The sequence below is a fragment of the Pleuronectes platessa genome, chromosome 18 (genome assembly GCF_947347685.1).
Source record: "Pleuronectes platessa chromosome 18, fPlePla1.1, whole genome shotgun sequence".
Classification (NCBI taxonomy): Eukaryota; Metazoa; Chordata; class Actinopteri; order Pleuronectiformes; family Pleuronectidae; genus Pleuronectes; species Pleuronectes platessa.
In genome coordinates, this window is record NC_070643.1 from 16,350,288 (window position 1) to 16,373,660 (window position 23,373).

At 41.7% G+C, this 23,373-nt stretch overlaps 1 protein-coding gene across 1 annotated transcript; it reads left to right on the top strand.

Annotated features, from left to right (window-relative positions):
* The first annotated feature begins 2,323 nt into the window (after nt 1-2,323).
* dennd3a (DENN/MADD domain containing 3a) lies at nt 2,324-21,539 on the top strand. The gene is made up of 30 exons (XM_053446017.1): nt 2,324-2,499; nt 5,291-5,388; nt 5,565-5,720; nt 5,894-6,029; nt 6,225-6,340; nt 6,438-6,568; nt 6,674-6,785; nt 6,878-6,997; nt 7,138-7,236; nt 7,337-7,456; nt 8,243-8,358; nt 8,566-8,721; nt 8,848-8,944; nt 9,032-9,135; nt 9,246-9,451; nt 9,544-9,703; nt 9,808-9,964; nt 10,485-10,707; nt 12,121-12,200; nt 12,650-12,829; nt 13,019-13,189; nt 13,598-13,727; nt 14,011-14,118; nt 16,298-16,395; nt 18,120-18,274; nt 18,511-18,577; nt 18,789-18,861; nt 18,996-19,114; nt 19,642-19,779; nt 19,910-21,539. Exons 2-30 carry the CDS (start codon nt 5,308-5,310, stop codon nt 20,102-20,104), a joined length of 3,804 nt encoding a protein of 1,267 aa, XP_053301992.1. The 5' UTR covers nt 2,324-2,499; nt 5,291-5,307; the 3' UTR covers nt 20,105-21,539.
* Nucleotides 21,540-23,373: the final 1,834 nt, after the last annotated feature.

A 23,373-nucleotide genomic window follows, 5' to 3' on the forward strand; every position in this document is an offset into this window, starting at 1 on the left:
CTCTCTCTCCCTATCCAGCATTCCAATATGGCTGCTGCAGGGACACACATACACACACACACTCCCTGAAGCTCCTTGCAGCAGGAAACCCATGAATGAATGGACGTGGTTACACTTCACAAACTATAACAACTTAATTATACAACATTTAGACAAATTGTACTCTCGTCTCGATTAGATAAAAACACGTGATGGAGGAAATATACTCAGAACTTTGATGAATTACAAGTTGAAGTCATGCAGTCAAACTTTCAATAGCAGTATCATCATAAATCAGTGGAAAAAAAACATTGCTTGAAATGTGCTATTAGGGCCCAAGCACTGACAGGCACAGACAGACAGTGAGGCCCTTTTGAAATTGTAAGGATTATTATTCAGGCAAATTAATTGTCTTTTTGAGGTCTTTACCATGCTCAAATTCTTACCAAAATTTGCAGAAAATTTGAAAGTGGTGAAAATGTACCTCCTGCGCAGAAGCGAACTGCGCCTCTCCTGTGCAGAAGTGAACTGCACATGATTAATTTCATTTCACCCTATTTTTTTTTTATTATTATTATATTTATTTAATTCATTCATTTTTTATTATATTTACTGTTTTTATTATTATTTATTTTTTAATTAACATTAAAGATATGTTCAATGACTAGGTGGTTGAAGTCCTGCCAGGACGACATGAACGAAAATGTTGCCGTGACCCGGAATCGAACCGGGGTTGCTGCGGCCACAACGCAGAGTAGTGACCACTATACGATCACGGCTGACCATTTAGGATGAAGACCATAATTCACACATATTATATAAGTTTCAGCCCCTCCCCCTCGTCACTGACATTATAGGCCATTCACTCCCTGGAAGTTATTTTCTTCAGACTTCTGTCTTCATGCTTTTTGAAGTTGTGAGTGGGAAAAACACAATCAACGTGTTCTATCCCAAAAATGTTGACAGGTGGAACTGTGTAGAATAAGAAAGAAAATATTCTAGGCCATGATTTCGATTTGGAGAGTATTGATAAAAATGAGATAAAAAATAAATGCTCAGTAAAAGTAATAAATACGTAAAAATAAAGACAATGTAAACACAATAAACTATGATAAAGTAATGCACAATTAAAAAAGAATACATACAGCTTAACACTGTTGCATTTATATAATCAATATATATAAAATAATGCCACAACACGTGCTTTTGGCTCATTCCCTCTGTACGGGCTCAAGGCTGACACCTGGTGGTCACAAGTCACAATCGCAGTATGTTTGCATTTCCTGAGGGTATGGATTTTTATATAGCCCCAATACTTTAACCAGCAGGCTTGTATTGTTTTTTCTCTATGCCGTGGAAGAATTATAGATTATTTGAGTCATCCCTCCATGACTTCCTAAAGGCTAAGACCTTTAGAGTTTGGTCCCGAGGCCTCTCCGTGGGTGGGATACAGGTCTGCAGCCACATCCATGCATCAACGTCCAGTTTAAAAAAAAAAAAAACTGTAAAACATGTGAAAACGCTTCGCACCGATGATCTAATATCTTCTCTATTAATTACAGAGGAAATCCAATGAGTCGTGTAAGTGGAAGATATGATATTCATGCTTTCAATTTAGGGTTAGCATATATTCGAATATATGTTGGATTTATCTTTAAGATTTCGGCTACATCGTCCACCTCAGTATGATATCTCAGTATAATCACTTCCTACAGATCCGAAACAGGCGTTTCTGAATTCAATCTCAAGTAAAACTGCAAGATGATAAAATATGTATTACTTCCTCTATGCCGCATTTGCATGAGTCCTGAGAACTTCACTGTGATCTGTCTCACTCTCTTTTTTAAAAACTTTATTCAAAACTTAACAGCTTACAAACACATGGACAAAAAGGAACTATGAATATTAACACAGCAATTTAACACAATATAAGTATAAGTGAATAAAATAATTGTCGAAATTAACATGAACAAATAATAATAATAAGCTGCCATGACCGAAAGTTAATAATATAAATAATATAACATTCTAATTGTAAAGCTCAGGGGGGCGTTCCAATTGCATCTTCAGACTCGGGGATAGAAAAATACTGACAAATGAAATAATGACAGAAACCATCTTGAAGAAAAATATGTCGAATTTGTACTTTAACTTATTCTGTTTAACTCCATTCACTATCAAGGAGGAGGTTTAGGTTTATCATCTAAACCAGCCACCAGTCACTTTTGGGTCCATGTCTTTACACTCAGCCCGCAATAGATGGCGCCATAGGAGCACTTTTGGGACCCAGACTTGAGAGTGGGGGTTTTACTTTGAAACGTGTCACACAGGAAGTGATGCTGCAGGCGGTTTGACAGTGTGTGTGTGTGTGTCTGTGTTGAATCAGTGTCGGTGGTCAGAGACTCTAGGTGAAAAGCCGTTAGTGAGAGCTGGAGACTTCAGGTCCAGGAGGTCGATGACAACAGGTGGAAGCTCCGGGGACTTTTCACCTGTGGAAGGGACATGGTTGCGTGAGCTCAGGTCGGTCTGTGCTTCTTTTTAAACTTGTTGCAAGAATCTGGCTCGACTGGTCTCAACGAGGTCGAGTTTCTCCTAAATGCACGTTGTCAATATGGATTCAGTTCATGTTGTCAACGTTATCTGCGCTGGTGAATAGCATTTTTGAGTTTTCTCACCTCAACGTTAAGTGAGTTTGTTCAAATTATGCTGACTCTTTTTTTCTTTTTTTTTAATAAATCCTAACCTCACCAAGATGTTTAATGTTCTATTTGTGTCGAAACTGCTGCAGAGAGCTGGTGATTTGTATTTCCTCATGTCATTCTACTTTTATTTGTATTTATCTGAGGCCGGTAAACAACATGCAAAATACTGTAAATATTTAGGATAATTTTCATCTATAGACTACCTGAAATTAAATAAAATGACCTATCTGATATAAACACAAATATATATATATATATATTGAAAATGCATGTGCATTATATATATATGCTTTTATTGTACTAACAAACTGCAGAGTGTATTTGTGTACACATGATAAATCAGAGGTAATCGTCTCCTCACATTCACCACATGCTGTTCGGTCTTTACGGCTTTTCCTGCCGAAACAATGAAATCATGATAAAACTAGTTTGTGGGAGGAGACAGTTGAAGTGTAAAAGGTTTATAAACTGAATTGTTAACCACCTAAAGTTCAATTGGTAGTACACAAATTATTTGGTGTTTACAACTTGAAGTTATCAGTGTGTTAGTATGATTCTAATCTGAACAAACCTAATTGATTTGTGTGTTTTTTTTCCTTGTGGGTTCATGAAGTCACCTGGATTTAATAAAGAAAGACACCTGATGGTTTTGGATCAGTATCGTGCGCAATATAGGAGGAATGTGTTTACATATTCTAACATCACACACTGGTCCATCTAGAAACAACAGCCTCATGTGAACAATGCCATTGCAAAGAACAATAGTGAGTCAGCAACATTCCCACGTGTTTCCATTGAACGGTGCCAATTTGTAAATTCTGATTTCCAATTCTATTGTAGAGTTTCAAGTTCACTCTGACACCAGCCTAACATCTGAGAACTCCTAGAAACACTTGATCTTCTGTGTAAGCACATTACTTGTAATAACATCTATTTTGGAAGCAGTCACCCTCCTCTATGCATTTCAGTCACATAAAACACACACTTGCCAGTAACTGTAGCATTAACTTCTTCTTGAGTCGACTACTTCAAAAGCTGCCTCCTCCCTGAGCTATGAAGCCAAACTTGTTTGTTAAAGGTCCCTGTGCAGCCTCTGGAAGCCTCAGCATGGGGTAACCTCCTCAAAGCTCAACTCTATTATTATTGGGTTTACTGATGGAGGAGTTCTTCCACTTTTCCTCTTCTCATTACTCAGAATCTCTGTAGAACGAAGCAGAAGCACTGATCTTACCCCGAAAGATACAAATTCTTGATGGATTCTCTCTGTTTTCCTCTTTGTGTGCCTCAGCAACATTCACGCCATCTGGATTTCATTAGATATTTGAGTGTGTGTCTGTTTGCAATAGTTTGCATGAGTAGGATGGTTCTTTTTTATGAGTTTATGAGCAGAGCAAAACAACTTCCAGTCACCCACGCACATACACACACGTACACTGGGTTTACAAAATTGGGGGTTTTCGGGGAATAGATGACTTTAATGTGTGTGTTGTTTTTCCGTGACACAGCAGGGTAGTCAGTCAGAGGCCGGAATGGCCCGAAGACAAAGAGACAGAGACAGAGAGAAAGAAAGCAAGTGGGTCGAAGGTGAAGAAAGAAGAGAAAAGGGCAAAGTCAGGGCCAAAAAACGACAGCAAATATAGGACTAAAGAGAAAAGTGGAGAAGCGGTTGATGGGCAGTGTCCAGGGAGGTGTGATGAGAGAACACAAGAGGGAAGTCGAGGGAAAAAGGACGAGTTAACATTGCTGCTTCTTGGGTTCAGTCTGCGGCTGCAACTAATGCAAGTCAGATGTTTACTCTTTGATGTGTTGGCCCACAGATACAGATGCAGTGGGCAGGTATGTTGATATGGACTTAGAGCTCCGTGCTCTACTGATGATACCAGAGGATGAGTAGAAGTATGTAAGTGTACTGCAGGGTTACTTTTGGGGGAAGACTGTTGTTCTCTGCAGCTTCGTAGGATCACTTTGTCTTCTTTGAAAAAGGGACATTAACAATATAACAGGTGAGTGATCAAAATTAACCCAGAGCTGTGGGAATCACAAATCATCTTTCCACCAAGTTCTGCTTCACCTTTCTCCTCTCAGTTCACTCAGTTGATGCTGCTGACGTTTGTACCTAACATCTGCTGTGTGTGCACATGAGAATGCGTGTGTACTTGTGCAGGAGGTAGTGAGAAAAGAGAAGTGTGTGTGTGTGTGTGTGTGTGTGTGTGTGTGTGTGTGTGTGTGTGTGGATCAGCATCTGGTTTTAGGAATCTGTTGTGATTCATGGTCAAAATACACTGACCTTTACCACAGCCTCTCGTCCTCATGTTACCTTACAAGTGGCTCTCTGTAACTAGAACAAAGATGAGTGATCACAGTACATTAAGCTGAATATTGTGACATTCCCAGTGTGTGCGAAACACTCCAGGTCAAATATTACCAGATGAAAAGGTTCTGTTTCGTGATGATCCAGTGACTTTGCCATTGGTGAAACGGTTGTTTTGTTGTTGCTCATCAATTTGCGACATTTCCTCTTTGGCCACGACTGTCGACAAAGGTCTTCCTGATTTTTTGTTTTTGTCGCATCACTCAAAGTTATGATGTTATGTGTGTGTTTCTCGCAGTGTGTGTGCTGGGTGTGATGGCAGAGCTCCCGTCTGGACTGCTGGAGGCCTGTTTGGTGATCGGGGCCCCGAGTGATAAACTCCGAGACATATACCAGGTATGTACGTCCACTAAGACGGAAGAAAACTCATGTAGACACTGTCATATTCAAGTAGACATACAAAGTGTACAAATACAAATACAAAGCCTTTAGGATTGCACTGGATTCTGGGTAATGTAGCTCTTCTGTATTTCATGAATCACACAATAAAATATGTCCAAACTGTGTCTCAGCTTCATCAGCAGAATAAGCTGAAGGAACCCCCCCTGCTGGACGCGGAGGTACTGCAAGTCCATGCCCCGCCCTTTGTTACGAAGGAGACCAACTCCAACCAGGCGATTGGTCCGGCGTTCAGCCGTGTCCAGAGGAGGAGGAGCTTCATCAAGAAGGTAAACTCAATGAATGTGTTCTGAAATGCTAAAATTATTTCATTAAAGGTGAGTTTTAGGACAGTTTAGAAAGTTCATATTTTTGGTACTTTCTGTTTTGTGAGGCGTGGTCCCACCAGCTGAGTCATCTGTGTGCAGTCTGATCCAGTTTTTATTTGTTTCTGTTTTTGCAGAAGAGGCGAGATCGTTTTGCGGAGCCATCCTCTAACGGAGATACAGCCAATCGGGCCGAAGTGTCTTCAGCGACAGAGGACATCAGTGTCCCCAAGGATCTGGACCTCATCGCTCTGCCGCACCTGTGCTTCCCTGGTAAAGTATAAACAGCATCATATCCAAGTTCTTTGAATGATGGTCTTTGGCTGATGTGGGGCATCCACATGTTGTTTTCGATTTCTCCTATATCAGAGCTTCTAGACAAATCCAGCTTGTTTATTTGCATCACATGACTCTGGCTCTGCTCTGTCTTGTAACCTTGCTCATCTATCTTCCTCATCATTTTCACAGGTGGTCTTCAGTTAGCCAATGAGCAGAAGGAAGACAGTTATCACTTCCTGGTTTTTACCGACTTGTTTGGGAACCGAACCCACGGAGTCGTCGTGCAGTACTACAGAACAGTACAGGTACTAACACATCACACTCTCACAGCACGATGAAAACTTAGAAGAGAATCCCAGTGAATCCAGTAAATTCAGACAGATGTTCCCATTGCTCTGTCAGTCCTATCAGGAGAGCGTTGTCCAGAATGGCCACAGATGGAATTCATCAAAGAGTCGTCTCTACGCTCCCTTCGCTGTGTGCGTCATCTCCAAGTTCCCCTACTACAACGCCCTGAAGGAATGCTTGTCATGGTAACTGACTTCTGTTAGATGATGGATAACCTGACATTTGTCTAATGTTCAACTTTAACCCCTTCTCTGTATCTCATACTTTGTCTCGCACCTCCTCCCTCTCAGTCTCCTGGTCCAGTTGCGGCCTGCAAGACAAGCGGACATCGAAGAGACCATCAAGGAGTTTTCAGCCAAACTGTCACTGGTCCCTTTGCCACCTCCTGGTCAACTGCACGTGGTCAGAAAACACTCCTCCCCTTACCTTTACATTTGTTTTTGTCTTTGCTTCATCTTTATAGTAACGTGTGTGTGTGTGTGTCTGTGTGTCAGTCCTTCAGCCTCCGTCCTCTTCAGGTGGTTCTTCCGTCCAGGGAGGATCAGGACAGCCCGGTTATTGACATCGATCTGCATCTTCCTTTCCTCTGCTTCACGCACACAACGCTCCTCCAGGTAATTCACAATTAGACAGAGCGGCACAGCAGGAAGGGTAAAATATGAATTAATGAAATAATGGGTCCTGTGAGAAGTAATTTCTGTATAATAGTTAAATGAGAATCAAATATTGAGTTTAGCTACGCTCTGCTCTCCAGGTGCTGTCGTGTCTTCTTCAGGAACAGCGGCTGGTCTTATTCTCATCCGACTGGGCTCGACTCACTCTGGTTGCTGAGAGTCTTCTGCTGTACCTGCAGGTCAGTGTCACGGGGACATTACGTCTTTTTAATACAGAGAACAACATTATAAAACTGTCTCCTGAGTGTCCTTTTCTTTTCCTTTCTTTCTCTTTCTCAGCCTCTGTGCTGGCAGCAGCCCTATGTTCCTGTCCTGTCCGGAGGAATGCTGGACTTCCTCATGGCGCCCACTGCCTTCCTGATGGGCTGTCACATCAGTCACTTTGAGGAGGTTGCTGCCGTGAGTTTACTACTGTTACTTTCTATGTTCAGACTTTTTTCTTCTTTTTTTCTGGCTCATCTGCTTTTCTCACTCAAGATTATGGAAGCAATGTCGGATATTTTGGTTTAAGATGATATTAAACTTATTTCAGATCTGTTGCTCTTCCCTTTATTAGGGAGGATGTATAAGGGTCATGCTATTGCCTTGTTTATTTAACTGAATGTATTGCTTTACACACCAGGATTAATTACTAGATAAGAAAATATTTCTTCAACTCCGCCCTAAAAAATCTTTGCTTGTTTCGTGACAGCAAACAAAGAGGCTTTTTTTTAAATGGGTGATCAATTATCAATAAATTATTTGTATTGGTGGAACTCGTATACATTAAGGACTGAAGCTGCCAAAGCTGCCTAAAATACATACATTCAAAAGTAAATTAAATGAAGAAATTATACATTTATCAGTTCATTTATTTCTATATTTACTCATTTATTTATTAATACTTTTTGAAAGTCATTATTTTGTTTAATTGTTTATTTCTAGATTTATTCATATACCATTGAGTCATTTATTAATTTCTTTATGTATTTTTTGAATTTGAAAGTTTTTCACAATATTTAACAATAGCTGTCTATTCTCCTCTGTATTTGTTCTCATTCAGAGTCTGACAGAAACATTGTTTCACATATTTAACAGTAGCTGCCTGTCAGTGACACAAAGTCACTCACTGTGTAGAAATGAATTGTGCCCATTGTACCTACAACAGTAGAGAATGTGTGTGTGTGTATTTATTTTACTGTATAGGAGACAGAGGACCTCATCCTGGTGAATGTTGACGATGGCATCATCCAGTCGTCGGGTTCGGAAACCATCGACCTCCCAGCCGTCCCTTTGTCCGCAGCTGAGAGCTTCATTTCACGGTAACACACACACACGCACGCACGCACGCACACACACACACACACACACACTCACACAAACATGACAGTACCAAAGTGGATTCTCAGCTTGAATTAAATCTACTCTATAAATACCTGCTAAATCAAATTAAAAGGGGAACGGAGCTAAGTCATTTAAGGTCACACTAAACTACATTAGACTGACTGACTTGTTGTCTGTGCGAACAGGGCCGAGTGTCTCCAGCTTCATTATGACCTGGAGCTGTGTCACCTCGGAGTGGGCACCGATGCCAATGCCCTGCGGTGCCAACGCAGAGACTGGCAGAGACGACTGAACACACAGATACAAAACATCACCCTGGAGCTCGTGGTCAACATTTTCAGGTGAGAGCTCTGCGAGTGACACTGGGTTAATGAGACTAGAATAATTTTTTTTTGCATCACCCGGTCTATTATGTTGTCTGTCTAAATGTACCTCTGTCTGTCTGCTCTTGTTTGTCGCTCTGTCAGAGACGTTCAGGACTTTTTAAACCACGAACACAGAGTTTTTAACAGTGAGGAGTTTCTGAGGACCAGGGAGCCGGCAGACCAGAGCTTTTACAAGAAGGTACGTGCACACATTTTCACAGGCAGACACACACTGACACACTCAAGCTGACACACGCTGCACGTTTCACTTTGTTGTCGTCCGCAGGTTTTAGAAACGCATATCTTCCACTCATTCCTGCGAGACAGGCTGAACAGGAAGCGGGACACCTTCAGCCGCATGGAGCAGAACACGCGTAACAATGGTCACAGGTATGATGCCGGTGTTACATCAAAGACTGACGTAATTTCATCATTATTCCCTCCTGCGTGTCCCAATCGTTACCTCAACATCTGTCCCCTCACGCTCTCTCTCTCTCCAGGAATCGTGCGATGACGGACACTCCTCGTCGGCCTCCCATGTCTGAGCTGTCCAGGACCGGCTACAGCAGCTACGCCAGCCCCAGTGACCGGCTGAGCAGGAGGCTCGGAGCCAGCCTGCCCAACCTGGAGCAGCCCGCCAGCGACGCTGTGACCGCCATCAGCCTCAGCCGGCCAGCCTCCTTCAGGAGGATGACCCCTGATATCGGTCAGTGCCATCGGAGGAAAAGGAGAAAAAGATAAAGCGGAGAGAGTGAATTAAGAGTGAATTCTTTTCTAATTTGATTTATTGTATTCCAGGGTTGAAGCTTCCCCAGAAAGCAGTGAAGGTTTTCCGTCTCCCAGAGTTCCCCCCTCCTTTGGCCTATCATTACGTGCAGAACTATTATTCGGACATGGTGGTTTCCCTGGGGAAGGCTATTAACGCCACACCTCCCGAGGAATCTGCTCTTCTGGCCAGGTGGAAAAAATGAAATATCAACTATGAATAAAGTTCCACACAGATAATGAATATGTCAAGTAAACAAAATGACTCTGACTGACAACTGTATGTCTTTGTTCCAGGTACCACTACCTGCGCGGTCTGGTGAACACTGTGTCAAACAAGCGTCTGGATGCACTGGAGGACTTCCAGAGTCTCTATAAGACGGACTCAGAAATCTTCCCCTCCCAGATGGTGAAGTCGCTGGTGGACTCCCTGCCGGAGAGTGAGCGGTTACAGGTCAGTCTGTCATGAAAGGTGACACCATGTCCTATTGCACTGGGATTGTCTGTAATAAAGGGAAGTGAATCCAAGGAAGAGTATTTCTAATTTAGTTCAGAGACACAAATTAACTGAGAACATCGGTCACTGACTTTTCAGTTGTTCTCCTTTCCGCTTTAACTGAAATCGAAACTTAAACTTAAAATGAACTTAAAATGAATCACTTAATACATTGAACAACTACTTTCCAAAGTAGGTCAATTAACCCAATAAAAAACAACTTATCTCCAGGTGAGTGACTGTGAGTGTATTCAGGTTATCAATGACTCAGTTTCTAAGCTCTCAACATTGGGTGCTGATTATTCAGTCATAGTGCTGTTGTTGGCTGATAACATTTCTCAGATGTGATAAGAACTGTCTAAAGATATAGATTTGTAGACGGAGCTAAAATTATTAATCTCGGATTGATTGTGTAAATAATCACTGGTTAAAGCCATAATAAAATTAATAAAAACTGTTTTTTTAAATCTCTCTTCAGGCTGACCGGCGTCCAGAGCTCAAGCGGCTCATCAGCCGGGTCAAGAGGGACCAGGAGCGGGAACAAGCGAGTCACCGCAACGGCCACGAGGAAGATGCCGTAAAGCGCTTCAAGCTGCCGAAAAAATACATGCAGCTGGAGGAGTTTGTGAAATGTGTGCAGGAGTCTGGCATCGTAAAAGACCACGGGACCATACTCAGGCTCTTCGACGCTCTAACTGTTGGTGAGTCGCACAAGTTACTTTGTAGAGCTCGTCTCAGTAAACACACACACACACACACACACACACACACACACACCCATGCACGTAAGTATTCAGCTGCACCCTCCTTCATCCTTTTTCCAGGCAAACATTTATTCCTTGGGTTAATCATTCGCTCACCGCTTCCTGAAGAAAGAGAGCGTGTCGTGCAGGCCTCTGTGCTGTTGTAGGTGTAACCAGGGCTCCAGTGGGAAATTTAACGGCACTTGAAAACCATGATCCCCACATTCCTTACCATTCCTGTCCGGGGCCTGGGCTTCCACTGTTTTTGCGTTGCATTTGGATTTGAATTTCAAAAATGTTCTGAAGAGGTCTGTAGATTTGAGCCTCGGTTCAGACGTTGTTGAGCAGCCACTCTCGGAGGTGCAGTGACCTGAATGTGACCTAACAACATTCCTCCAATCTCAGATTGATCATGCTAGTAAAGGCATAGAGGAAATATATCTAATGAGTGTGGCGGCTAAATAGTGAGATATATATAAATATTTGTTTTTAATGTAAGATAAGAAGTTAGGACAGGAAGGAAACTGTTAGAAAAGGGGAACTCACATATTTTTCCAGAAGCTGATGTTTTCACCGGAGTCGTGACCTGGAAAGCAGGAATTTAACGTCGCATTGGGAACTTATCATGTCCTCCACATTGGTTCAGTTTCCCCTTACTGACCGGCACTGGTTTGTTATGAGATAGAATCAACTGAATATATACTGGTATCCACATAGTAGTAAAAATACCACATCTTTAAGCCTCTGTGGCTGTGACAGCTTGTGGCCAGAGGCTTAATGTGTTCATGTACTCTGTATGTCCATTCTATTTTTGTGAAGAATAAATCTCAAAAACCCTTGAGGGAATTTCTTCAAATTTGGTGCAGATGAATTTACTAGATTAGAGGGGTCAAAGGTCAAGGTATTTTGAACATTATATCTCAAATCTGCCTTTTGCAAAATCTGTTCAAATCCTTAACAATCGTTGCTTGGATTCAAAGATTAACTGATTGTATTTCACAGTGACCTCATATGAGTCAGGAAAACAAATTTGGCAGAAATGTGACTTTACTATTTCTCGTGGTCATTAACAGAGGCCTGTGTGTGTATGTTGTGTGAGTGTGTGTGTGCTCAGACTTTGTACTGAATCCAGTCATTGTTGTAATAACGTTGGGATGTCAACCCCCCCAACCACTCAAACTGCTGGCAGATATGACTGCATGGAATGAGATAAAGTGGGCTCGGTCAGCCACCACATGTGTGCGTGTGTGTGTGGCACAGTCAACCATCTTGGAAAATGAGGGTTAAAATAAACTGTGAATCGTTGTCTTACATGTTTTCTGTGTTTGGTGACACAGGACATTCACATTTCTGTGTGTGTGTTTGCTGCAGGTCATCAGAAGCAGGTCGGCCCAGAGTTGTTCAGAGTGTTTTACACCATCTGGAAGGAAACTGAGGCTGAAGCACAGGAGGTCGGTACATGTATCTATGTTTTCCTTCTAAAATACATTATAATAGCTCAAACAATATCTAGCAAAGACTAGTAACATACATCGTAAGAGATCTATCCTAAGTAAAAATGTAAACCTGTTTTAACTGTGTTTAAGGCTGAAGGAATTATACTAGTAGTAAATAGAAAATGACTTTCAAGCAGAAATCCCTGACATGCTGCCTCTGACTTCTCAGATTTGAAGATTCCTTCTCATATGTGATAGTAAATACTTAATAACAACTTCCCTTAATACAATCTATTCTCTTGAGTTGACGCTGCACTGATCGATGAAATGCTGCCGGGGTTTGGTTTAAAAAGAAAACCAGCATCTGCGTACTGTAGCTCTTGATGTCACATGGTGGACAACAGTATGAGTCAGCAGAAACTCAAGATTCCTCACTGCTGACTCATATCTAATTTGATTGTCAGGTGTGTTTACCGGCATCTGTGTTGGAGCACATTGAGCCCAGCGAGTGCGTCTTCAAGCTGTCCTCCTCGGTCAAGACGAGCCGTGGCGTGGGCAAGATCGCCATGACCCAACGCCGGCTCTTCCTGCTCACCGAGGGACGGCCGGGATACGTAGAGGTGGCACAGTACCGAGATTTGGAGGTGAGACAAGAGGGAGGATGGAGAGGGGGTCATTTTAAAGTAGGTTTTCTTGGTATTTACAAATTTGATTAACGTCACGAAACAGCAGTTTTATCAGGACTAAAAGCTTAAAAAGTCAGAATCCTTTAAGGATATTGATCCTTTATTGTTGATCCTCATCTCTTGTCTTTATCTCCTCTCTCTCCTCAGGAGGTGAAGGTGTCCTCGGCTCCCTTCCTGCTCTTGCGGATCCCCAGCCTGAAGCTGCGCGTTCGGGGCAGGAAGGAGGCGTTCGAGGCCAATCTGAAAACGGAGACGGAGCTCTGGAACCTGATGGTCAAAGAGATGTGGGCCGGACGCAACATGGCTGATCAGCACAAGGTAAAGTTCGAATTGAAAAGAGTGTTTGTGTGTGTGTGTGTGTGTGTCCAATATGAGGGAGTGTAAGAGGGAGAAGCGCGGATTTGAATGAAGTGGAATAAATGCATGAGAACAGAAGATAATTAGATGTGTGTTTATTACTCACACAGTGCTTCTATGTAAAAATCAGCATGTGTGTGAACCTCAGTGACCTCTGTGGATGTGGTTGAAATTCAACCAGGCGTACATCACCATAAGTACAATGAAACCAGATGTTATAATCTGCGTCTCTCACTTCTGTCTCTTTTTTACTCTCATTTACATATCTTCTCTCTCAATTCCCCTTATTTACAGTATAGGAACAGTTTGTGTCATTATATTATATATACCAATTGGGCTTGTTTGTAGTAACTGTGAATGTTTCTCCAGGACCCTCAGTACATGCAGCAGGCTCTGACCAACGCCTTGTTAATGGACGCCGTGGTGGGCAGCCTTCAGAGCAGTAAAGCCATCTACGCTGCTTCTAAGCTGGCTCACTTCGACCGCATCAAGACGGAAGGTAGAGGAAGGATGCTGCTCATTATAGTTGCCTTTGATTTTTACAATCTGAAGTGTCGTTTCATTCAGTTTGTTATTAAATGGCTTTGGTTACTGACTCTATTTAATGTTATTTGCTTTGTAAAACACTTACAAATATTATATATGAAATTATTTGGAAACTTAATGGGACTTTTGATAACTCAGCAGAAGTTTTTAGATTTTTTATTTCCCGTCTGGGCTTTTAGAGTTTGTGTCGTCACCAGCAGGTAAAGGTCAGTGACTTCTCCTTTGTGTATTTCCAGTCCCCATGATGGTTCCCAAGACGACTGCAGAGACGCTAAAGCACAAAATTAACCCCTCGCTGGAGCTCGCTGCGCCCCAGCCTGTGGACGTACTTTTATATACACTAGGTACACACACACACTCACGCACGTGTATTGCAAGTATTGTTTTTCGAGTGTAAAAAGGCAGACGATCATAAAACTGCTCCGTAAAATTTCTCGACACTTCCTCCTCTGCTCTCCTTCACAGGAAAACCACAAAAAGGAAGTTGGGTAGTATTTTAGAAATGCACAGAGGGAGGCTTTTTCTAAAGGTTGCTGTGGGAAGAGCCATTAATAGAAAGTTTAGCTTTCCAGTGGGAGCTGGGAAGTTATTTGACAGACAGGACAAGTGAGAGGGTCCTGATGTTAACGTGTCAGTATCGGGTGATGCTTTCACTTTCTCTCTGAGGGGAAAACGGTAATAAATCCACTAAAGCTTTGGACAGGTAATCAGCAAAGATATCCTGAGTTACACATTGAGCCGCATTAGCTACTGTATTTTAGATCTTTACCGTACGATATGATAAAACCGTTTCAACTAAGTACATTTAATTGACAAAAAGAGATTCTTAAAGATTGTGGTGCGACTCTGGTCCTCTTCTGTGCCGATAAACCTTCCTACCCTTCTGTCCTCCATTATGATTTTATGAAGCTGTTAATAGATAACCTACAAAATCTCTTTTGTTGTAGGTCGGTTAAAACAAATATAAAAACTCCTGACACTAAGAAAATAACAATTTAACAATAGCTAACTGCAGTTTTTCTTGTTTTTTAATATGGTAATTACCGTGAGGGTCATAGAGCAGGAAGTCTGTGAAAAGTCAATGTCACTTAGAGAATTAAAGGATTTTGTAGGAACTTATGAACCATAAACATCCACTTGTTGCTCAATTTAACGACATAGATTGGTGACAAATTAGGAAAAAACCCAAATACGCAGGTTGCGAAAAATCTCCCATACATGGCATGGGGGGGCAACTGGATGATTTAAATTAAATACAAATATTTAAATATCTGATGTAGAGATTTGTGTTTCATTCGTCCGGATGAGCCTCAGAGATTTGTAGGATCAACTGTATACAAAGATGGACGACATAAAGGCCCTCCCTAAAAGTGAAGCCAAAGACTCTCAATTGCCCCCTGGTGGCTAGTTTCAGTATTTGTCATAAACCAGGTGAAACGTCATGATTGACAGCTGAGACTCACTCGCGATTGGTCGAGCATGTGTATCGCCGGGACCTCTATGCACTGCGACACCACCCCACGATCGCTTCTGCAAATTCTCTGGCTCCGAATGACCTCATATCGCAATATGGCGTCGATCGAATCTGGGATATCTTTATATACAGTCAAAGGAACTTTTCTATGCAGTTGATGATGCCTTTAAATGACCTCCCTCCTGAAAATAACACTTTTTTATTACCGTTCCCCTGCCCTTTAATTTTACAATGGCTGGCAGACTGGAGCATTATTTGGCAGGAAGCATCGTACCACAAAGTCCTTCAGCAGACCGACCATCTGGGGCCACTTAAATGCCCGGCTGGTGGCAGACTGACCCCCGGCACTAACACACTCATTCTCTGTGATGTACAGACACTGCTCACTTCTTCTATAGTCGTCAGCTCTTTGGGATTTCTCTCGGTGAATAGAACAAATCTGTCTATTCAGATCCTCCCTCCCTGCCTCTCCCTGCCTCTCGCTGCCTCCCTCTGAGTCTCCCCCTCTCTCCCTCGAGTGTGGATATAGGTCACAGACTTGAATTAGTGGCACAAGGCCACCTCACCCCCCCCCTCTCTATCCTCTCCATTCCCTTCTATCTTTCACTTTTTGCGACCAGAGCCCCCCTCCTGAGGTCTCCCTTTTACTCTCCTTGTCCCACTATCACTCTCTGTCTCTCCTCTAAAATACAGGATGTTACTCTCTTTGTTTTCGCCAGCCTTGCTTTTGAAAATAGCGATGGACCCGTTAGAGGAAATCTGACCGTTAGCTGAAGCCTGGGTGGAGCCACGCTGCAACATGAAGTGTTTCCATTCAAACCGTTGACCTCCCTCTTCTCTCCTGGGAGGTTCCTGACATTTCAAAAGCACCAGTCACAGAGTTGTTTCTTTTCGCGGGTTTTAAAAAAGTGGTTTAACATAATTTAAACAATCTTTTTATGTAAACCGCTTTAATAGCAAGTTACTGGTAAAGTTAAGTAAAACACTGGCAGCTGTTGTTTGCGATAAGGTTTTGAGAAATATAAACATTTGTGTGTGTGTGTTTTCAGGTCAGTTGTGGGTGTCTGTGAGCGGAGGGAAGGTGATGGTATTCGATGCCTCCAGCTGGTCCCTCACACACACCTGCCAAGTTGGCAACGCAAAACTGGTAAGAAAAACATTCATGGACCAGACCGTCTTATTCTACAGTCACACCTTAGTTCTTAAATAATGAACAATTTAAGAAGAACCGGTAAAAGAGCATTAAACGTGCAATAATCTTTCATTTTATTTTATTATTAGTGGATGAAATAACTACTTATATGTTCAAGGTCGTCTTCGGTAACAAACTCTCTCATCAGTTTCATTTCTAGAGTCCACTGGCTCTTGTTTTGATTTAAAACAAAGCTTTGTGCCTCCTGGCCAGCACCAAGCGACCCAGCAGGGGAAGTTTCAGCAGATAAAGAGACAGATATTTCCCTTGGTGGAGTTAGTGGAGTGCAAACTGTGAATGCTAGACAATAACAACACCACCTCACCCCTGTTTTACTGCACAGTGTACACGTGTGTAGGTGGAACTCCACTTTCAAATTCAAATACAAAGAGAGACCAAAGACATGGATATAAAAACCAAGCCTTTTTGGTAGTGGTGCCGAATCGAATTAGTTTACCTTTCTCCCCCGTTGCTTCATTTCAAACAGCGCCGGTGTTATCTCAAGACTTTCAAACACAGGGAGTATACCACATTGTATTATTTTACATTACACATCTACATTCCTCCTACGGCATTCCTGAGAAAATGTAAACAAGTGGAAGTTCCCAGCGGGGTCTTGAATCTCCTTTAGGTGAACGTTCTGCCTAAACGAGGTTAAGGACGAGTGTAACGTTTTTGAGGCCCTTCTCAGGACTGTGCTAATCACTGAGCTGCACTACAAGCATGCAGGTCACAGTCACATGAAGAACGTTAACTTATCTGTGTGTGGGAAAGATACAGGGAGAGTGGGTGCTTTCCCTGGAGTCCACCATAATGTTTGCAGAGGCTCTGCCACAGTTGGGCCGCGCTCTTACAACAGTAGCTACTTGAGGCACAAAGGCTGAAAGTAACAGGTGATGGAGAGTTAATGCAGACGTTGATATTAGTTGAATTTTTGAAGAGGACAGTGGGTTCTGTGGTTTCTTGGAACAATGCGCCACCTAGTGGAGAGGTTGGATAGTACTTTACACCTACACTAAAATATTTTCCCTAGTTGTTGTGGATACAAAAATATTTTACAACATTACCTGAATTCCAGAGTTATCCATTCACTATCATCTTAGTTATTTATTGATGCATTCAATCATTCATTCCTGGTTTATCTGATACAGGAACAGATACATGGACAAATTGAAGAAAGCCATCTGATGCAAGTACCACAGCGTTTATAGAAGAGGCTTATTTGGCTTTTATGAAAATATTAGATTTAACAGAGAGATATAAGATATATATAAAACGAAGGAATATAAAAGTGACAAAAACAATATACATTAAGCACAGAATTGTTTACATATAAGATAAAAAAAAGCAGAAACCAGCTTTAGTTTAGAAGCCAGGAACAGCAAATGTTTTATGCTGTTTTAGTTTGAATAATAACCTGATCAGCTAATTAGAGATTTGAACAATTCCACTCTACTTTTTATTTATATACAAATAAATAGTCCCACTGTACGAAGCCCTTTTACACCAGTTAATCAATTACTGCGCCTCAATCTAAAGGAAACTAGTGTCACTACTGTAAACTTTCTATTACTCTTCCAGACGTGTTGTGTTACTGTGGAACCTGGACACTCTTCCTGATTTTCTCTTCTTTGGGTCCGTATCACTCCTGAACGGTAAAGTGTGTGTTTTCCTTTCAGAACTGCATGCTGGGAGTTGACAAGGATCAGGTGTGGATGGGCTCCGAGGACTCTGTTATCTACATCATCAGCATGGTGGCCATGGTGTGTAACAGACAGCTGACTGAACACAGGGGGGAGGTCACGGGACTGGCGCTCGACACGGACAAATACAGGTAACACACAAACACACACATACACACACACACACACACACACACACACACAAATACACATGCACAGACTAAGAATAAGACAAATCACAATGACTATCGAAGAATTGACACAATATTTTACCATCTCTCTATTAAACCACATACAGTATAAAAACACATTTATCAACGTACAAATCCATTCAAGGTCGAAGCGACATGTCAAGTGTTAAAAAGTACTACTGTACTTTGTTCTTCAGCCAGAAGGTGGCGTACTCCTGCAGTGCAGAGGGAACAGTGATGGTGTGGGACGTATCAACACTACAAGTCAGTTTGAAACCAAAAACATGTCATTTGTAATTTGCTATATATTGTTCGGAAAGGTCAAAAGGTCATTAAAGAGTCATTCAGTTTGCTAATTTAATCATCAACTTTTAAATTAAACCTAACTTTCACTCACTCCTGTTTGATAATATCCTCCCTAGCAGTTGCGGATTTGTTTCTGGTTCATTGAGTTCTCTGTTTTGAAACCACTCAGGTGAAGAGACACTTCCGCCTCTCCTGTGATCGACTGGTGTCTGTCTCCGGCTGGAACGGGAAGCTGTGGTGCTGTAAGTTTCACATCTTCACGTTAATGTGTTGAAGTGGAAATCCGAGAGCTGAGTAACCAAATCATGTCTCTCTCTCTCTCTCTCTCTTTCTCTCTCTCTCTCTCTCTCTCTCTCCCCCCCCCCCCCCCCCCCAGGCTCCAGAGACAGTATAATGGAGGTGTGGAGGAACGGCTCATTAAAGCATCGTCTGAATCTGCCGGAGCAACAAAAAGGAGCTACACTAACCTTCAGCTCTTTACTGCTGTTACCTGAGGTAACACACACACACACACGCACACACACATGATTACTTTCATCATAGACTGTATATAAAGATGGGCGCCGTGTCCCAACTTCCTCCCACGATCCGCCATTTTGTGCCAATGACATGATTTGGAGCCAGAAGCTGCGCAGTGGCAATCAGAGGAAGGAGCCAAAGTAGTGAGGTCCCGCCCAAACAAATGCTCGACCAATCTTGAGGCTGCCTCAGCTGTCAATCATGACTAATTGAACCCAAACTTAATGGAAAAATGAACCTCTGAACATCCATCATCGTTTAGTTTATGCACTCTGACTTTTTAATGTGGCCATTGTCCCATCCACTTACATGGAGGAGGCAGGGATTATGAGCTATACTGCAGCCAGCCACCAGGGGGTGACCAAGACGCTTTGGCTTCACTTTTTGGAGCATGTCGTCCATCTTTACAGTCTCTGATCTTTCCCTTTCTGTTGCTCTGTATTTTATTTAAGCACTTGTGACTCATGTTTTAGTGTGATGTGTGTTTCTGTTGTGTGTGCCAGAGGGAAGAGCTCTGGAGTGTGTGCATTGACTCCGGAGAAGTGTGTATCTGGTGTATGAAGGAACCTACCAAACCGTTCCACCGTGTGGTGCTACAGGACTGCACTGGATGTTACTGCATGATTAAAGTGAAAAATCAGGTTATTATACAGAACTCGTGCACAAACACGCCACTCACAAAATGAAATACACAAATCCCTTTTAATGCCTTTATAACAGGAGCATTGACGTGGAATGAAACCACACCATCTGACTTATTATCCCCTCCAGGTGTGGGTGGGTTGTGTCGGCCGCAGCTCCACCAAAGGAAAGATCTACATCCTGGACACGGAGCGCCGAGTGGTCCTGAAGGAGCTTCACGGTCACAGCGACAAGGTGACGGCGCTCTGCTCCGCCGAGGACCGCTACGTCCTCAGCGGTGCCGGCAAACACGACGGGAAGATCGCAATCTGGAAGGTGGAGTAAGCGAGGTCTACGGACTGGAAAACGGACAAAGTAACTCTGTTCTGTGACTCGTTCAAAGGACCCCGGGTTGAGAGTCTTTGGGAAAAAAACACAAAGGGCCAAGTAACAGGAGGGGAATCAAATTCACAACCTCGACCTGCAACTGCGTCACAGAGATGTGAAGGAATCACATGGCGGTCATGTGAAGTTTACATTAAGCGTCACCAGCTGAGCGGCTGAGCTCCTGCCTGCTATGAAGTGGTGAAATGCTGACATTACAGATTTTACCGGAATATGAAGGACGAATGAAGACTGAAAAAAGTAAAGTGGATGCCGAAAAGTTTTTAATCCAAATTGCTTCACTTCACTGAAAATTTATACCTTTTTTTATGTATTTATATTCTGCTCCTCCCATGCATTATGTAATGCTGTACCCTGTTTATTGTGAGTTTAATCACAGCAGTGTTATGTGGGAACATCGTGTGACTGAGCCGAGCCTCCAGCTGTGTCTCTGAGCCGCATCCCGCAGCTCAAACTACCCTGCAAATAAAACTGGAGAGCTAGCCGTCGCTGTGGGGAAGCTTATTATGATGGAAGTTATCCTTTGATGGAAAACACACAGTGGAGAGTGATGGGGAAATAGGGTGAGAGCGGATACAGAGCTGGGACTTGTGACAAAAGTCTGTCCGCGATTTAAAAACACAAAGCAAGGACCAATCCCCACAGTAAAGCCTAATATAATTTATCTTGCTTTTAAAGTTTCAACATTATCTTTACAATTATAGTTTGATCTGTTTTAACCAGGAAGGTTTTTGTCTCACAACGAGGATATGAAGGTCCTAGTCAGAAAAAATAGCAAACAAACCCAAGTTCCTGGTTTTAAAACACTTAATGCAGATATTTATAATTATAAGGAAAAACACAAGCCATAAAACACAATATCTATTTATGTGCCGCAGACGTTAGTGTTATTTACAGTGTTAGTGTTACTTGTATTAACAAAGTGAAACCAGACAGACTGATATTATTGATTCTTCACATACGGAGAACATTCTTTTTCTTACTTTTACTTTTCCTGTCTCGTCCAACAAGTCAACTTTCTGTGACTCCTGAAAAAGACATTTATATAGAAGGTGCACTTTCTTTTTTTGTAACTTTTTTTATCAAAACATTACCAGTGGGATTCAAGCAATAAAACATTTGGGAGACACCTGAGGTTCGATCAAAGGTTCAACTAATAAATCTCTACAGTATGTATAGCTGTTGAACATAAATGTGACACGTATTCTTTTGTAAATGAAACCCTGCAACAACTCAACCAATGTATTTATATATTTTTTTCAAACTTGAGTTTTGTATGACTGTATAAAACTGCACAATATATATATTCTCGAAGATTGTCAGGAAGGTGTTTTTTAAAGCAACAGTGAAAAAGTTCAATACACTATTTAAAGGATGTGTGGAGTTTGTCTTTATTTCCCACCAGATGTGACTTTCAGTCGACCTTTGACCTCAGGGTATTAGAGGACACACATGTCAACTCACAGGATGGGAAAGCAGTACTTTTTCTATTGTACATATTTTTCTTTACGTGCTTATCACACATTGATCATTGCTTCTTTCTCGGGAATCACGAAAACCCGTTATTCAACAGGTTGGGGACCACAGTCTGCGCCATGCGGTAAATTCAGGTTGAGCATTTTTGCAATATGACAAATTCGTAGATCTTAAAATTGTATTGCTTGAGCTTTGTTTTACTTTGTGCAAAACTAAGTCCTCTAAGTAAATGATCATATTATCACTACTGGTGTGCACTTCTTCCGGTTGACCGAAAGAGGGCGCCACATATTAAGACAGGTTAAAGTGGCAGGCTAGTGTTGATGAAGTTGAGTTTAACAGATCAAAACTCCTAATGCCAATGCAATGTAATTATATCTAACTGTAGTAAAATTGATGGTGAAAAAAGCTTTACTAAATATTACGTTAATTACATACTCTATTATATCTTTAAAAAATATGGTTTCAGCCTCAGTGTTTCTATTTGTTCTAACATCTGTTCAGACCTTCAGAGAAGAGGAAACCAGGAAGTATATGTATAAACTCCAAGGTGAAACCTACCTTCATGCTCATCAAAAAATATTTTCTACTTGTTCAACTGTTTGTGTGCCGGGTGTTGTTTTGTTTACCGAAAGCCGAAAGCAGCTGTCAATCTCTCACCATGAGAGTTCACTCGAGCCTCAGCTGCTGTGGAAGATAAGAGGTTTTCTGTCTCCCTGCAGCCAGTTATCAGTTTCCTCAAATTCACTAACTCACAGGAAGTGAGTGCTGGATTTAAGTGAATAAATGCAATTGCTGTTTGTGCTCTATACTCAAACTTATTGAATTCACTCTAGAGAAAAAGTATCTGTTTATCTGGATCGATGAGTTAGCCTCCCTCAAAATCAAGGGAAAACCCTGACATGAGAGCCCCCCGAAAGTGAAACCAAAGCATCTTGACTACCAACTGGTGGCTGGCTGCAGTATAGGTCATAAATCTGACCTCCTCAATTAGTTTAGAGAGTTCAATTGAAGCAGATATGCCTCAAAATGTAATTAGACGAAGGTCCCCTTGAAAAATACACCAGCCTCTCTGACTGTTGTATATCCTTTTCTACAGATTAGCTTTGACGTCAGCTGAAAGAAATGCTAGGTCACTTCCCATTAAACTGTACTGTACTGCAACCAGCCACCAGAGGGCGATAAAGACCCTTTGGCTTCACTTTTGGCGAGCTGTCCCGCGTCCATATTTTTATCTTTATTTTAACCAGTCAATAGTTAAAACACATTCTCCTTGAATGTAATTGGATATTCATTTAAAGAAGCCTAAAATGGAAATAGTAAAGATATGTTTATAATAACAAAAGAGGAATATTAAACTTTATTTCTAAAGCACCTTTCAAAACACAGATACAAGGCGCCTCACAAGTTAAAAATAAAATATTGAAGGCAACAGTAACAACAGGAAACAATTTAAAAGGAATATAAAATATGATTATATGCTATTATCTGATAGACATTCTAATAGATAGATAGATAGATAGATAGATAGATAGATAGATAGATAAATGGATAGATTACTTTATTGATCCTCGGAGATAAATTAAGTTATCATAGCAGACAGGCAACTTAAAATACAATAATATAGAAGGTAAAAATACACAATAAAAGAAAAGAAAATACATAAGGTGCAGTGGAAGTCCAATACACTATTAAAATATGAAAGATTCTTGTAACCTTGTGTTTTGAAAGGT